Source organism: Pelecanus crispus, chromosome 13 (genome assembly GCF_030463565.1).
Source record: "Pelecanus crispus isolate bPelCri1 chromosome 13, bPelCri1.pri, whole genome shotgun sequence".
Lineage (NCBI taxonomy): Eukaryota > Metazoa > Chordata > Aves > Pelecaniformes > Pelecanidae > Pelecanus > Pelecanus crispus.
In genome coordinates, this window is record NC_134655.1 from 18,808,277 (window position 1) to 18,826,344 (window position 18,068).

The window sequence follows — 18,068 nt, forward strand, 5'->3', positions numbered from 1 at the left end:
AAAAAACAAGTGGAAAGATATCTGTTTGAGAAAGTCCCTGGTAACATCCACAACTGTGACAAATAAACTGCACATAGAGCATTCTAACTTACATGTAACAGTTATTAACCGATGCAACAAGTTATGTTATAACACCATTTCTACAAAGGATATTCCATTTCAGCTCTGATATCATTGAGACGATGTGACAGTTCAAGTAAGTCATCTTCTTTGTTCTCATCAAACACTTTCAGCTGAATATCAAGCTCTTCATTAGCCTTATCTTTCAAGCCCTATTTTTCAAGGCACAGTATATATTAATTTTCCCTTTTTAAAAGCTAGAATTCCCCCCCCTTCAAAGGTTATATCATGACAAAATATAAGACATTAACCTTTGGAACAGGTGTAAGCTGTAACTCAGTCCCTGGTTTTTTTTATTATAATTGCACAGCTGAGAAAAATTAAGGTAAAATAGCAGCAAATGTAGCAGGTATGGGCTGCAGAACAAACACGAAGTCTTCTAACTGAGTTGAGTTCTCTTAATGGGACATAGTCAGCAGTTTATGCTTATTAATGTCAGAATTTCTTTAAAAAATAGCATAAGGATATTTCAAAGCATTAAAGTGCGCTTAAGAAGAAGTGTAAAGAAGATATGCTTACAACTTCTGTTAAGTCAATCTAGATCATAGCATAAAAACATCCATAGTACATTGAGAAATACTTATAAGAGAAGTAAAAAAACAAAACAAAAATTAGTACTTGGAGCAGGGAAAAATTTGTTTTTAAGAAATGCAAGCAATTTCTCTACTACACTTAAGAACCAAGTTCAGCATTCTACTAGGCAAATCACAAAAAACTGAAACCAGTTCAAAAAGCCATTAGTGTGGAGTGTACACCATGCTTTAAATGAAACTGGCCTGGAATTGTCATAACTGGATATGCATAAACTGAATGGCAACCAGGTATGTCCCCCGAGAAAAGCAGAAACTCATACGAATTCTAATGTTTGAAAATCATAGAAGGCTACTGTGAATCTCGACAGATTAAGAGAGAGAAATACGGATCCTCCTCCTGATTGTTTTTTGTTCAAGAAACTTTCACTTACAAATTTCTTGAAAATTTACCCCTAAGCACAGATATGAGCATGAAGTCTTCTTAAGATGCTTTATCATTAAGAAAGTTGCTTTCTAATGCAAAAAACCCGCCTCTACCTTGGACGTTCATTCCCTGCAGAATTAATGATCTGAGTTCAATGTGTATGTTGTAATTAATACCTTACAAATAAACAAACAGCAAGACGGTATTGACTACTTTAGTTGATATTACAGCTTACATGAAATATTAATTAACCTTACTACAGACAGAATTTCAACACAATAGCTGTTCAGCATTTTTAGAAAAGATTATCACCAAATACTATTTGCTTTTAAACTCATGTATCTGTATGTCAGTACACTCTACAAACTTTTATACCATAATTTATTGCAATTCAGTTTATTTGCCACCTACCCCACCTCCAATTCTTAAAGTTTTTAAGTATTTATCAATTGTGTAAACTAACTTTCAGTAAATTAAAAAAAACCCTAAGAGTTCTTCAGGCTTTCAGATGTTCTACAGCAAATAAAGACAGTAGATGACATTAATGTATCTACACGATATAAAACCTAAATACATACTCTATGAAAAATTAACATACAGACATCAGTAGCAGTTTCAAAGCTGAATGTGCTAAAAACTGAAGGTTTTTATTCCTGATAAATGCTGATGATTCAAAACTTCATATCTTAAAAGTTATAGCAGTATAAATTCTGTTTCAGACAAATATAAGCAGGTACTCTTTAATTCTCTCATCTTTTGTGACAAACTGCTGAGTAGCTTAATTATATATGCTCTTGATGTAAGCATCAGAATGGTTTCTTGGCTAAAAGCTATATATCTACCCCTAAGCCACAAATACTCATACACAGCTACCCATAAAGGTGTACTTCTATGCAGGTGCATGAAGACATGCAGTCTCAAAGAGAATGAAGGAGTCAATTTGATTTTTTTCCTTGAAAACTCCCAATGTATTTTCAGAAGGCAGATTAAAGAAATACACTTATGACAGAAAACAACAGGAACGGCATATACAAAGAAAGTTAATCCAAGATTCGTTCCACAGCCAGACTCACATTCACTGCATGTGCTTTGAGCTCATTACGCTAGATTTGACTACCCTAATTTAATTTCTAATACATTGACTTGTTTCAACTACCATTCTGGTCTACATAACTAATGAGAGCCTAAATTTGCGACTATGCAGAACAAAAGCGGATTTGGATTGATAGTCCTTTCTAGGTCTGACCTTCCCCACCCCCAATCTTTCACATCTGCTATTCTCAGTAAAACAATTTGGTTATCTTCAACATTCACAAAAACAGTTGACTGTGATCAATTCTTATATACAAATTACTTACAGGCAATATTTTCTTCAGGCCACAACGTAAAAACTCATTTCTCAAGTGTATCCTGAAATCAAGATCTTCTGGAGATGTGACAAGGGCATTGATGAGCTGCATACATGCTACCTGTTATCAGAAACACAGGCAAAAACTTTTAGTATGCACAGAATGAAAATAAATACTGTATTTGACTCTTTCAGTTTAATTATAAAACTAAATGTCAAGAGATGGATATTATTTATTATGCAGCACACATGCAACAACTACTTTGGTTAATTTAAGCAACATCAAATACTGCTCCATTTTCATATTGCGAGTGCTTCTGCTATGTCAAAATTGTATCACATAAAGGATCGTGCTTTGTTTCAGAAAGTTATTCCCACACTACAGTTCCGCACTGCAACTCCTTCTCCTCAGTATTTGCCAATTTGAAAACCTGTTTACAGCAATTGAAAATTTAAAAAAAAAAAAACCAAACAAACCAAAAAAAACCCCAAAACAACCCCACCACACAAAACTACCCCAAAAACACCCATACACAAAATAATTCACATCACCAGGTGTCTTTTGTACTCACAAGTGCAAAAGTGCACAGCACTTTTGCAAAATGCCTGAAGTCTCAGGATACTGGCTAACGCTTTAATTGAACAGCTGTGCACTTTAATTGATTTACTTTAAAACAGGTAGACAATAGCATAATGCCAAAAGTGCTGATCCACATTAAAAGACTAAAATGGGACTCCAGGGAAATACCAAGTTTGGTAAAAGATGTTAACTGCAAATAGAAGTAGCATTAGAGTAGAAAAAAATAAATAAATAAAAATCAATAGCTGCAGAGAAAAAAGTCAGATAAAAGCACCCTTCCTGTTTTAATTACTTTCACTATTTAGTTTTAATGGAGCACCTTATGGAGTCTTAAACTTCTATTAAAACACTATTTCAAAGGCACTCCCTTTATATAGCTGCATCTTCAGATAATGTGGTATCATCATGCTCGCTTGAATGATTCTTGTTATTTTACTACTATGACATGACTTAACAAGCCAAAGTACATGTCCAATCTGAAATTAATAGAGAGAAGAGGTGCCATCTGCTATGATTGCTTTTGCCAGAAGAGACTCTGGCTTAATGGCTTGTGCTAATACATTACAAGTAAAGAACGATTTTGGCAGAAACAAGTTTATGAGTCTTGCAATTGTACCTACACTGACACGTAAGTGAGGTTTGGCGGGGGGGAAGGGGAGGGCGGGGAGGAGAATATTGTGCAGTTGTTTTTGTTTGTTTTAAATCAGCAAGGTCATAAAGTAGGAGAAAACTTCAAAATTAATTATTTTGTGATAGCATTATTAACAATAGAATGTCATTTATAGAAACTTATTAAATATGATTAACTCATCAGCTCTGAAACAAGACCTACTAATAGTAAGCATAGTGTTAAAACAACTATACTGACCCATATATGATCTAAAAATGGAACAAGGTATACCTTCCATGCAGGTATACCTGCCCTGCCTGCATTCTACTTGCCCGTATCTTTCAGCCATGGTACCTTAGCAATGCAAAATTTGTATAAATACTGTATTATGAGAAGGAAATAAGTCAAAGTCATCCTTTAGTAGGATATTCAGCCACTTTGCTCTCTGTGCAAACACTTGCAGTTACCAAAAAAAGGCAATTAAAAAAGCTTGCATTCTAATAGCAACCAAAACTCTTGAACTATTCAGGTGTATACAGAGAATAAAAAACTCTATCCACTGACATACCAGCAGCAAAGAACATGTGACATAGGACATGACTCAGTAAAGATCACTGGCACAGAAGACTGTTCATTTTATTATTTTATAAAAATAATTTTTAAATCACACTAGATTATCCCTAGAGATGCACCAGTGGCTGAAGAAGTGCAGACATCAAACACATACCAATGAATGCACAGTTCTTGTTGACAAAACTAGCAATGATATCCTGCTGTACACTACTAATCTCAAGAGGTACGCTGCCAAAAATGGACACACCCCATCCACATCTGTCATCGTTATTATATAGCTGAGTATTTAAAAGGCTGCATATACTGCTGCCAAATGTCCCAGCAGTAGTAACACAGCTGCATGTATACCTTACAGGTTTCTTAGGAATGGAAGAAATCTGCATGCCTATCCTAAGGAAACAGTATTACATTTTACAACAAAAGGACAGGTTAGCATAAAAAGTAAATTACTACACTCTACCCACAGGGCAACAGCACTGTAGTTCCTCAAGTAGTTCTTTTCAATACATGACTTTGTATGAAATCTAAGCACTCCCTGCACAAAGACAGTTGCATTAAGCTGTGCGTCCACCTTCAGCTGACTATAAAGCCAGTATACTGAAGGTGAAAGCTATAGAAAAATATACTTGACACTGATCAGTTTTACCTGTGGCTTATTTCTGTTTAGTTTAAGAGCATGGCTGTGTTAAGAGGCTGGCTACCTTGGATGATGTTGAACTTTAAATATCTAAAACTAGCAGTTTTACTCCCACTTACTTCTCATATTACTAAATGATTAACGAGTTATCACTGTCCTTGTGTCATTAATGTTTCAAAAAAATGTCAACCATCCAATTTACCAGAGATAGGCTAGGATTTAACTGAAGTTGTCATTGCCAGGGAGAATGATAACAAGTCACCAAAATCCTTCAAAGCCGAATAAAACTTTTGCCTACAGTTCCTAGAAAATTTCAATACCAAAAAAACCATCAAAATACTTAACTATTTTAAAAAGATCTATGCTTATCATAGGTTACATAGCTTACAAAAAGGTGAATAATGTTGTAAGTATTGCAGCCTTTCAGTACTGAAAGGGGGCCTATAGGAAGGATGGGGACAATCTTTTTAGCAAGGCCTGTTGTGACAGGACAAGGAGTAATGGTTTTAAACTAAAGGAGGGGAGATTTAGACTGGATATAAGGAAGGAATTTTTTACACTGAGGGTGGTGAGGCACTGGAAGGGGTTGCCCAGAGAGGTGGTGGAGTCCCCATCCCTGGAAACATCCCAGGCCAGGTTGGACGGGGCTCTGAGCACCCTGCTCTGGTTAAAGCTGTCCCTGTCATTGCAGGGGGTTGGGCTGGATGACCCCTAAAGGTCCCTTCCCACCCAAACCATTCTATGATTCAATGATTCTATGAAGTATGTTCCTGCCACAGGTACTTCAAACAGTAAGATACTTGAAGTGTGTGCTCAGTTAAGGCATTCCAGGTGCAGTTCTAAATTAAACTCAAGTACTCACTTTAAGAGCACAACACAAACTTGTTCTGCCTTTTTACAAATATATTGCTTCGATGGAATCAGTTCACAGCCATAACTACAGGAGTTTTTGTTTCCTTTGGGTGGGGCAGGACTGGGAGGAAGGGGGTGTTTAAACAAGCACTGCAATTTAGGATTACTTTTTCATGCTTCTTCCCTGAACCCAAAAGATACGCAGGGACCACTGCCTCCAACTCCTTAAACTCCAACCTCCTCAGGACTCCAGTAACAATAACTAAAAACATTTCAGGGGATAGACTGAGGACTGGATTTTTACTGGTCCTTTAAACCACACAAAATTCCAGATCAAGAAGATTAAGCAGTGACAAAGATGATAAAATACTTTCACACACTTATTACCTGAGCCTTACATCTGGCATCCAAGAAAAGGAGTATCACTAAATACTCTCTTTTTATTAAGGTCAAGATTTTTTAAATCCTATTCTTGGGACAAGGAAGTGAGTTTTGTAGTTTCACACCATTAACAATTAGAAAATCTAGTATCAGCAGGCCATTTCTATTTATTTTTCCTCTTTTACTGAACACTGGAGTAATAGCACTAAAAGATTTTGCTGGTAAATAATTTAAAGATCATAAAATAATACACAGTCTTCTAGTATTTCAGATTAGTTTTGAAGTATTAGTAAGCATACAAAAAGCAAACCCACCTGCAGTTGTAAGTTTTCATGGTTTTCCAGTCCTTCAACAATCTGAGAAAAACGTTCCCTGTTGTGCCTTTCAGCAGCAGTTGTTATAGCACCTAAAAGCTTGTCCAGACTAAGAGAAAGATAAAACTGTCAAAAAGCGTACAACAGTCAACTTTCTCATTTTAAAGATACTTAGCCCACTATTTACACAGCTCAAGACTTCAGTGCACTGACAAAGAATCTGAATGCATTTATCTACACTTGTCCATATAAAGTTGAAACAAACCAAGAACCAAGTGTTAAAATATCTAGAAAATTAATGTTGAATTAAAAAAAAAGGTGAATACATCTCAATTATTGTGACATTCAGCTAAGAAACAACCAATGAGAAAAAAAAAAAATCACTACATTTGCAAGACTGCACACAAGGTACTAGCTGACATGTTTAGTATCTGGGAATTCTAATAAATCATCTTTTCAGAAATAAAAATGTTTTTATTTATTGCATAAAAGAGATGGAGTTTGCCATTTTTAACCTTCAGTAAACTAAGGCAATAATTCAAAGCAAACGTATGCCACCTGATTATCTTTGTTTTAAAAAGCTCATGGACATGTACTACATAACTCCGTAACTTGAACTATTCAAAACTTCAGCTATAAAGGTAAACTTCTTGCCCCTGTCAAATTTGTTATGCTTAGCTAGAGGTAATTTTTTAATAAAATCCATAAACGTATTTATTTCTATATATTATTATCTTCTAAATTAAGGAAAAGTCTTAACGTGTGGTGTCAAATCAGTAATTGTTAAATATAGGTTCATCTCCCCTCCTCAGGGGAGATGTCCCATTCTCAATCCTTCCCACAATACTAGGCTCAGTAGTACCCCATGCTAACACACATTATCCTAAATTGTCTTTAAATCTAAGAGCTTTCCATGTGGCAATTAAAAGTTCACAGTTCCGGATCATACTCATCAGGGATATATGAAATAACTTATATATCTTTTTTTCAGCAGCCATTCATGAACAGTTATGGCTCATTAAGTCTCTTCTCTCCAGTAAGCATAGTCCTTTCAGACCTTCCACTTAAGCCACAGTTTGTAGATCTCCGCTCATTTGCTTTTGTCTGATTTAATATTGGATTAATGCATCAGAACAGGTGAAAGTCTCTTTTCATTTAAACTACATTAAGAAAGTAAAGACTTAACAGGTTACATTTGCTTCACTGACAAGATTTCTCACCTGTGTCCAAACTGACAACTCACAAGCATTCAAAAGAAAAAAAATTTTTGTTTCAGTATCTTACTTACATATTTTCCTCCCCAACAATGCAGAGAGCAGAAAGCAGTTTCACTGTTTCAGTCATCATCTGTGGTTGCTTTGGGTCAATTGCTCTTGATAACAGCAAGAGACCTCTTTCGTCTCCCAGAATCCTTTGCAATCCATACTTAAAGAAATAAAAAGCTTACAATGAAAAGATTGTAATTGCCTCAAATACTCATCATAATCTTTGGGCTTCAGATCCTTAGGAATCCTCACATCCCCTCCTCCCCATATAAAGTTTGGCAACACTCTACTAAAACCTTCTGGCTATTACTGCTTGGGGACATAAGTCCGTCTTCCCGATTGTACATTTGAGGCTTTCTCCTAAGAGAAACAGTGAGTCAGCACCTAAGGAAAATACTATATCTTGTAAAATCAGGTGTCCACCAAAGGACAAACCAGTTTTTATTTTCTATGTATACCTGAAACACCTCAACAGTATGAAAAATTCGTTAATTTTTTTCCCTGTACCTGTAACAGCTCCTGGCAAGTCGAAATACTTTCCACACAAGGACCGATAAAGGCTGAGATTCTTTTTTGAAACAACTATTTTTGTTTTGTATATTCTATTTCACTTTCTGTACAGCTAAATCAAAACCACTTACACATTGGCATTTATTTAAAAGTAGCATTATTTTTCTTTTCCATTAACTACAGGATAGTTGGTAAATCAGACATCTAATTGTTTGAAGTTACACTGTAAGTGTAAGAATACTGGGGGGAAGCATGCGACCATTTAAGTTTACTTTTCCCGCTTCATCAGACGGGCTATTCTGTAAGTGACATTTTACTAAACACAGTAACAGTAGTTAAAAGTAACTTTAATGCACAGTTGTATTTGTTATGGGTGGGGGGGAATAAATCATTATAACAACACTTTAGATTTTGCTATTAATAAAGCAAAATTACAAGTTTAACACATCAACTTCTAGAAGTAGTACTCACACTTTGTGAACAGGAGTAACCCACATTAGAAACAAGTTAGATACAACTTAAACTAGACCAAAGTTTTATCCTTTACCCACTACCTACCAAGTTAAAACTGTAGCTAAAAAGATATTAAATCACACTCAATTTAAAATCAGGTGAAAAATACATTATATTAATAAAAAAAAAATCATGTATTGAAATCAGAATTTAGAAAGAAGTCTTTTCCTTTCAATTTCACAAGCAATTAATTTCCTAATTCACTTACCTCAAATCCATACTATCATCCTCTGTTTGCCAAACTTTTTACTTCCAAAAATCATGCTTAACAAAACTAAGACAAAATGCATATTCAGAAGGTTTATGAACAAGACTCTCAACAAACAGTTACACTAAGTTTATGACCTACACTTCCAAAGAGTCACCTGACACTGGATATACAATCTTTCCTCCCTTTTCTGTCCTCCCTTTTCTGAGATTCAACATGCTACATAGATCTTGAAGTCAACAAAAAACAATCATGCTAGAAGTATCTGAATTTAAAATATTTCTTACTTTGTTGTTCATAAATGCTTTGAGGCACTGGATAAGTTTATGTTGATTCTTCTTATCAATACTTTCTTGCCTTGAAAGGGAGGAGGAAAATAACATAAGTACAAATAATCTTCACAGACTCCGCCACCCTTCCCTTCAAAAGGTCCAAGTCCTTACTGTTTCTTGTCCAGAAGCTTTTCCAATGCATCCAACATAAGTCCAAGACCTTCATGTCCAAAATTGTTAACCCAGCTGGAGAAAAGAAAGTAAAATGCTTTTAATTGTTCTTAATCAAATGTAAAACTTGCAAAGTTATGTCTCCAATATTGCTTGTACATCTCTTCATAGATGCTGCTTTAAGTCTCACTTCCCAGGAGGACCTGATCAACCATTAAGACAAATGCCTAGTTCCAACAACTAGAAGTTGTTGAGAACTACCGTGAAAGGTGAGAAGATACCGCAGACAGTTGCAAACATTTCACTTATCCTTTTCCAGTGTGCTGAGAACTTCTTTCTCATGCCAACAAGTATTAGCATAATTACTCTGGTCTCAAAAACAAACAAACAAAAAAACCCAAACAACCCACCACAAGTCTTTATTGCTAAGCAAAATCAGCATGATGAAAACTACAGCAGAAATTATTACTTACCTGACTGGATTGCTAGTTAGAGACACTCTCAAAGACTCTAAACAATTAAGAAGCTTTTCCTCTGAAATTCCAGATCGCAATTCATGAATATATTCTTGTGAGGACAGTGTACATTCATGCTTGCTGTTTTTCAGTCCACCCTATCACAGAAGACAGAACGCTGCTTAATGTTATATTGACCATAGTAGCGTTTAATGATAACATATAAGGCCAGTATTTCTGCATGAATTTTAAAATCACCATTTTTCTTGTGCAACTATTAAAGACACCTGAATTGACTTTGATTTGTCCTAAGTGTTTAGTAGTTTAGGTCTTCCATCACAAGGGTAAATATTTTTCTGGAATCTTCTTCACTTCTTTGAGTAAAGTCCATGTACTACATCTTGGATATAAACATTTAATCCCATCATTCAGTTGTATTAACATGTTTAACTGCTACACACTCTCATTTAACAACTACTTCACAACACTGTAGTAGAAACAATGATAAACAGAGAGACATAAAACCCTACACACTTGTTATTAAGCCTTTCTGATTATTCCCACTGTACCCACGTTCTGTTTTAAAAAAGCTGTGCATTATCACTATGGACATATCCTGACTCAAATTAATTCTCTCTTCTACAACAGAAAGGAAGAAGATAAGCCACTGAAAATGATTTTGAAAAGGAGCTGGTATCCATCAACTGTTGAATAAGTGTTTTTAAAATCATGCAACTGCATGACTCAATGATTTCTTGCTATACCATAATTCCATGTTTGGCCACTAATAGAGATCTCTAGAGGATCTTGTTTGCTTTAAAGAATCATATGGAAGTTTTGACAAAGAGCTCATCTCCCTGCTGAAGCATCATTACAGAAGAATAACTACCTACAAGGTATTTCAGTATTAAAATACCTGATAATCAGTTTTTAGAGCTGTAGTATTCAAAACCATGAACAATATACAAAACATTTTACCAAAGGGTGCAACTAATCTTTTGTACAGCTCTGACAAGTTGGAGAAAAGTAGGCTGATCTCAGAAGAGTGGTTATGATTAGTATGCAGTTCCTAAAGCCCCTTAGCTTTAAATGGTCTATTGAAGAGAACCTGATAAAGATGTGTCATGGGTGTAAATGCAATATGAAACGTGCCTGACCTAGAATAGGTTTTATATGTATTTGGTTTTAATTCTATCAGGAACTTCTCCGACTGCTGTAATCTTCTAATTGTCTCTCTTTCACAGAGCTACACTTCTAATGAAGTTTCTGGTTTGCTCTGTTCAAATTCTTACCATTTGTTTTCAAAAAATGGCACTAAGTACAACTGATGACAAAATGACTTGTCTACATTTAAGTTCACGATTTTGACCTACATACATTCCAGTATTAATTCATATAACAGAACTATGTAAATGTTCACAATGTACTTTCAGATTGTTTGTCCCCACCTCCATAAAACAAAAATCTGACACAGACTGTCAATGTATTAAGACAACGGTGTCCTCTGGACTATGTCAACTTTGAAGACATTTCTTGCTGACACTCAGAGCACCTTTAGCTGGACAACGCATGCCAGTTATACATTGAAGGACCAAGACAGACATAAAGATGAGTGAATAGGATAGAAAGGAACTACAATCTGTCACTATCAATCTCCGAAACAAAGAGATGCTTTTCCACCAAAGGAAAAAGAAGTAAACGGGGGGAGGTTATCTTTATAAGAGTAGGAACTGACTTTAAATCAGAGAAGTATATTAGCACTACATACTAAAAATCGTAATAGTACAGAAAAATCATCACTCTGAAAGACCGTAAGGTAAAGAACTAGAAAACAGAACAACTGTATGCTGCCCATTGTATGGGATGGAAACCGAAAAAGATTATATATGTAACTAATGTACACCATCTACACGATACTGGATACAGTTTTTGTCATTTCAGGCAACAGCCGCTCCCAAAACCCTAAGAGTAAAAGAAGAAAACAGAAACGCTGCTCTAAGACACAAAATCTATAAAGAGATGAGATAATGGCAGCTTCAATCAAATGCCATTATGTGTTAAGCTGGACCCTGAAAAGCACTCTAGAATGCAAGATGTATTTGTTTTTCCAAAAAGATTATTTCCTGTGGTTAGCACTTCCACTGTAGTCTGCTGCAAGCTCCAAAGGAGCCACCTATTCAGATGAGGCATTTAAGGTCTTTGCTACATTTTCTTTTGTATTTAAACCAAGGTGTGCTCTTGCAGCCTTCTCTTTCTATGCGTCCAGGACATTAGTGAGGCTCCTCTACTCTGTCTAGCCCCTTGTTTTCAGAAGACCTATGACTCCCTCAAAACCAGTTAAAACAGGTTAGAAGTTAGGGGAATTGGCAGCATGTTCTCCTAAGCCTCCTTCCTGTGCCTTAGAGGACAGGCATACTTCTCCATTGTGTGATTAAGCACTTTTAACTGCGTAGCAATAAGGAACCATCTCTTCTTCCTTTTTTCGCCCCTCCTCTTCAAAACAGATGATCACTAAAGGTGGCTCATTAAAATCCATTCTCAAAACCTTTCACCCAAATACCCCAATTCATGCTAGAGAATTCTCAGCTTAACAGGGTTACTTTCTGTTATTTTCCGAAATCAACTTTTGAGTCTCAATCCACTCTTACCTCTAGCCACGCTAACTGGAGTGCTACAACTAGGTGCTATTTCTTTTATTTCCCTATTCAAAGACAGTTTGATTCGAATACTATTTTTAAGTAATGCTATGCCTTCGCATGTATCAGATTCTAATATATACACTTCTCATTTACTTTGAGGTACAAGGTCTCGGTGAAAGTTAAGCTTTACATGAGAGCATCTAATAAAGACGAAGGCAAAAGTGAAGTACAAAGAACCTCAGTGGGTTAGGTCCCACACCAGAACTTTCAGAGATTAAATCAATGCATAACATCAAAAACCTTAGAACTTACTTTATGACCAGTCACCTTCACAGTATTACAATTAAGGCATAGAATTATTCATTCATGACAACTCAAATGAAAGCCTGGACCACACATTTAAAATCCTTCTCTGAGGAAGTTAGAAGCAACGAAGTTTTAGTGAAAGACTAAGCTTAAGGGAACTCCTGGAAGTCTCACAAAAAAACAAGTATATAAAAGAAAACCTAGTTTGCTTTCCCATTACAGACATAAATCTAATCCATTCAAATCTGTGTGTAGGACACATTTCAGGGTTGAAGGAACAACAGTGACAGAGACACAGGACAGACACCTTACAGTGCAGGATATAGTGAAAAATAAATTTAAGCATAGTTTTCTCTCTACACAAACTTTTTTTTTTTTAATATTTAGAAAACCAGGCACCAATTAAATACTTTACGTATTTTTATTTCAGTTTATCTTACTCTACTGTGACTCCAGGTGATTTCAAAGTTGTTCGCTAGACAAAGAAATTCCTCACCCAGGACCTCTGTAAATATTAGAAGGGACTTAGCAGATGTCCAACTTTATACACTACTCAGATGTGCCACCACAGGCCTGTAAACAAGCTTGAGAACCAATATCTAACAAAATGGGAAAGCAAAAGCATCTTGTCCTCCATGGGGAATAAGCAGTTATTCTGTCTACTTGGTGGTAAAGAAATGTGGAGCACACCTGAACCAAGCGCATGGGCTGTAACAGTTAAAATACAAGATCAGAAAAAGCTGCACTAACTACTCCTCTTTGAGGCACCAGACAATTCAGACCTAAGCTAAAGCCAAGTTCAGCTGAAGAAGTTAGAAATATATTGCTTCCATGAGACAGCCTTTCCTTCAGTGAGAATGCTGGCAGCCAGTACACCGAACAGAAATCTCGCAATATCATCGGTGGTCACTTCTATCTAATTCACTATACCTGTTCCATAACTGGGGCGGGGGGGAAGGGGAGGAATTCACTCTTTAGACAGAAACAAGTAACTGGTACCAGCATAATTATTAAAAAGGTGAAAGTAATAACTTCTACTTCCTCCCCTGCCAATGACTAACTGAAAAGTTTTTACATACTCTCTATTAATACAATTCTGTTTCTATCTCGAGCAAAGAAACCACTATATTTTAATTAGAGTATAGTAACAAAGTCAAGTAAGACAAGTTGTTTGGGGGAGGTGAGGGTGGTTTGTTTGGTTTTAGGAGAGCAATAAAAACATTTCCAATTATTTTTTTAAGCCACATATTCTCGAGTTGTTGCACATTTTACTTGGAAAAGCAGTATCCTTGTTCAAACTATGAGGAAACACTCTATCAGTTCCTGAGATAGAAATTGGACAAGCACATTAATTCAACCCATTAAAAACAGAACTAAGAAGCTAATCCTACTTTAGACATCTACATTAATGCCTTACAGATAAACAGATGTGCAGCTGCCATTTCAATGCAGTTATCATTGTCTATAAAAGCAAGGAAAGGTTACCTTGCAGGCAGCTAAAACGACAAGTGGGCACCAGTGCTTGAGATCCCACGTAAAACTCAAGTAAGTTAAAGCTCTAAGCTTCCCATTAACAGCCAAATCTCTTCTCTGCAATTGTCACTACAACCCAACAGTACTAGCATCAACAGTCCAAAATTCTTCTCCTTTCTAACCACAGTAAATCTGCAAATCTCCAGGAAAATAACTACATATGCTGGCAGATGCAATCAACTCCCAAGGGATGAATCCTATAAAAACATATACTGAGAAGAAGCACACCAAGATGCATGCATTCTTTAAGCAACAATATGCAGAAGCCATACTCTAAGAGGGACATTTCTTATTTTACTATTTGGCAAGTTATCTGTGCAAAAATGTGCTTTTAATGCATAACTATTCTTGCTCTCCATCAGACTCTGAATCAAAAGGCCCCGGGAACAAAACAGGTATTACAGAGTTTCTCCACTACCCATTCTGCATATACCCATTTCCTTTATAAAATAATCTCTTCACAAAGCAGCTGCTCGGACTAATTCATATCATAAGGAAATTACATGGCAGCAGGAATTATTTGAAACTGGTTTTAACTGGTTTAATTGGAGAGGTAATAATTTTTCCCCTCATAAATCAAATACCTTTAAATACCTTCACTGTGCTTATATATTTTCTCAATCAGCATATGAGCCAGTACTGTGTACAAAACTAAAAAGTACTGGTGAATACAGACAGAAAAGTCTTTTTAAAGACCACTCTGAATAAAGCAAAGCCAACAGCAATTTCTTTATCCCTGCATGCTATATCCTTACATATTTAAGTACATCTGAGGTAAAGATTAGACAGTTTTAAGTCATAGGTTCTTTTGTATTCTTTTTACTACAAAATAGAAGTACTGAACATGACCTAAGTAAAAAACCTTGCAGTACCTGAAAAGCCTGTTTTGGCTGCAATCAAAAATAAAGCCTTCCATAATTCAAAAGTACATCTTTGCTTTCAGCCATCATTTAAAATGTACATATATAATTATTCCCCAAAAAATCCTTTTTTCCAGGAAACAAAAATTTGCTAAATTCAGTCTGACAAATTAAGTCCTAAAAACTTGTTTAAAAAAAAAAAAAAATCACTAAATTCAACCATGACTTAATATAAAATGTAGCTGAGCACTTAATAAAAGTTATGTTGTGAGTGATCTCATCTTATGCTTATTAATTGACCTTCTGAATCCTCTACATCCATCTTATTCTCACACTGATATCCAGCAGCTGACATTTCCATACTAAACTATGAACGCTAACGATCAGGACATTAAAAAAAAAATCCATATCTAAACAGAATGAAGCCAAATACTGTAAATCTAAAGTTTCAAGTGATTGCCTTCAATAAAAGGCAAGACAAGTCTAAATAGTATTTGTTGCTCACAATGAACAGATGAGTTCTCAGCGTGTCTGAAGTATTTGGAAATAGATTCCTGAAAACTTAAAAACAGACCACTCAAAAGTGCAATCAATGCTCTCATAATGGTAAGATAAACATGACTGAGGTAGTTGATAATTATTTTGATTTTATGCCCACTGAACTTTTAAATCTGAGATAAAAATCAAAAATGTTCCAGCCTAATGGATGTGTATTCATAAGAAAAAACAAAACTATCATGTTCATACTCACCGGAACTTTACTTCCGACTATCTGCATGCAGTGGTCAGCCAAGAGAGGTTATTGTGTAAAAAAGATAATAATAATACATAAATAAACACAGCAAAGTACTTAGTAGGATGTAGCATCACACAAATTTGTCAGTGTTTAATCATTAGTAGTAGTTACATTCTTTTATGACTTTATCAAACTGTTTAAGAGTTACAGCTTCCCAACAGAAAATAGTAGTTCTACTGTAGGAGAAATAATTTGAAATTCTTATGTTCCGCTGCTGAATCATAAGTATTTTACACATTTACAAACAAATAAATAAATACCTAGCTTGCCATCTACATCTTGAAAGATTAAGAGACATGCCATTTTGCTAAAATTGTCAGGTCAGATTTTTTTTATATATGACACTGAGAGAACTACAGAAAAAAGTAATGGCATACTGACTTCCTTGTACATGTAAACTTCATTTATTGTGGAGCTTTTGATCTATTTAGATGATGTCATCACTGAATTTAATTAAGTTTTCATAATCAAAAATATAGCCTACAGTTATAAATCTAACTTGCATTTCAGAAAATCTCATGTGGCATTTTTCTTCAACTGCTCAGTATGGATGCTTTTAATTACATGGATAATTAAGCAGTTATTTACAGAATGACATCATCTCTTTTTTACCATGGAACAGCATCTCTACATATTCATGAACAAGAAGTTGACTTTCCACAGAAGCAGCTCTGCAGAAAGGCAGCACATCTCTGCCCTGTTCTATCACTTTGCACAAATTACCATGTTCCTGTGAACACCAGGACTATGGACTTCTGCCTAAATATTTGCTGCAGTCTGATAGCAGCCAGCTTATTGAATAACCACTTTTACCTGATTAAGAGCCTGAGACAGTATGCTTTTGTTCTGAGATCTGAATTCTATTGTATCTGTTCAGCCTCTACCTGCTTCATTTTCTACTCTTATCTCTTCCGTTACTCTTTTAGGAAGTCTTTCAGAAGACAGAAGTCCCTGCAAGTCTTTCACAATCACCTCTTCTCTCCTCTTCCTGATGAGGCTTCCTCTAGAAGCATTAAGATGGACTGTCATCACCAGACAACCTCTTTTCCTAATTTACTGCCGCCTTCTCTCATCAATGTTCAACTCATTCAGTATGACAGGTCACCAACTTCAGTTCTGAAATAGAATTCTGAGCCTTCACCATTTCCCAAGTAAAACTTGCATGGTCAACAATCTTTCTCTTCAAGTGAGAGGAGGAATCAGAAGCACAGGTAATCAATTCACATGAAAGCATCCAGCTTATTAGCTTCTATCCTTCATCCCCCATGGAAGAGAAAAGCTTTTTTTCACCTACTGGAAACCAAGATTTCTTTCCCACTCAGAACTCTGAAGACAGTACAGTGTTTTAGAAAAGCATGGTCAACATGCTGCAGGTGGCACACAAGGCAGAGAAAATGAAGCACCAAATTTAAAAATAATTTGGTTAAGACAACATCAGCAAATGAGAGTGATATTTTCAAATGGGTGGAGAGAGCTCAAAAGCCTAACTAAAACAAACATGAAATGAATTGGAAGAAAAGTCACTTCAACTGTTAAGTGTGCTTTGTGAGCTCTAAGCAGAAGAAAAGGCCCAAGTATTTTCAGTATAAAAAAGGAAGACAGATAAACAATTATCTGTGACCAAAGAAAAAGGTAGAAAATTTTAAGAAAGTTCATTTTGAATGTGATCAGCATTTTCATGGAAGACAAGCCTGAAGATGGCCTGAAGAAAAGAAAGTTTGACAATTCATGATGCAGTAAAAATTGGTTAGAGCTTGAATTCAGCTAAGTAGAAAAATAGTTTAACTAAACAGAAGACAAAATTAACAGTGAAAACAAGGTTTTGCTTTAGTTTAAGATCCCAATCAACATTTTACAATTAGCTCTACTTCTTATATTTTTTTAAATCAGTTAAGATGCTAGCTATTTAAAAACTAAATTAGGGTAACACACTACAGAAAGGTCGTTCATATTTCTGAACAACCTTAAATTATTCCATTCAAATGCTGCGATTCAATTGCAAGAAGGACTTACTGAAGCACAGAAACTTCGATATGAGCTCTTTTTCCATTAGGAAAAACATTTTGCATATGTTTAAAACATCCATAATGGCACTGACTTAAGTTCAAAGCGCACATTCATATGAGGACATTTTGGGATATTTTTTTTTTTTTAAATTGTTAGTACAT

General features: G+C 35.5%; 1 protein-coding gene across 1 annotated transcript in view; it reads right to left on the reverse strand.

Annotated features, from left to right (window-relative positions):
- DIAPH2 (diaphanous related formin 2) overlaps nucleotides 1-18,068 on the reverse strand; it is a 249,543-nt gene that overhangs the window by 203,628 nt on the left and 27,847 nt on the right. The window contains exons 5-12 of the mRNA XM_075720412.1: nucleotides 15,856-15,876; nucleotides 9,785-9,924; nucleotides 9,312-9,386; nucleotides 9,156-9,225; nucleotides 7,661-7,797; nucleotides 6,373-6,481; nucleotides 2,436-2,546; nucleotides 154-272 (exon numbers count right to left, since the gene is read on the reverse strand). Coding sequence (XP_075576527.1) covers nucleotides 154-272; nucleotides 2,436-2,546; nucleotides 6,373-6,481; nucleotides 7,661-7,797; nucleotides 9,156-9,225; nucleotides 9,312-9,386; nucleotides 9,785-9,924; nucleotides 15,856-15,876 — 782 coding nt within the window. The remainder of the gene's footprint in view (nucleotides 1-153; nucleotides 273-2,435; nucleotides 2,547-6,372; nucleotides 6,482-7,660; nucleotides 7,798-9,155; nucleotides 9,226-9,311; nucleotides 9,387-9,784; nucleotides 9,925-15,855; nucleotides 15,877-18,068) is intronic.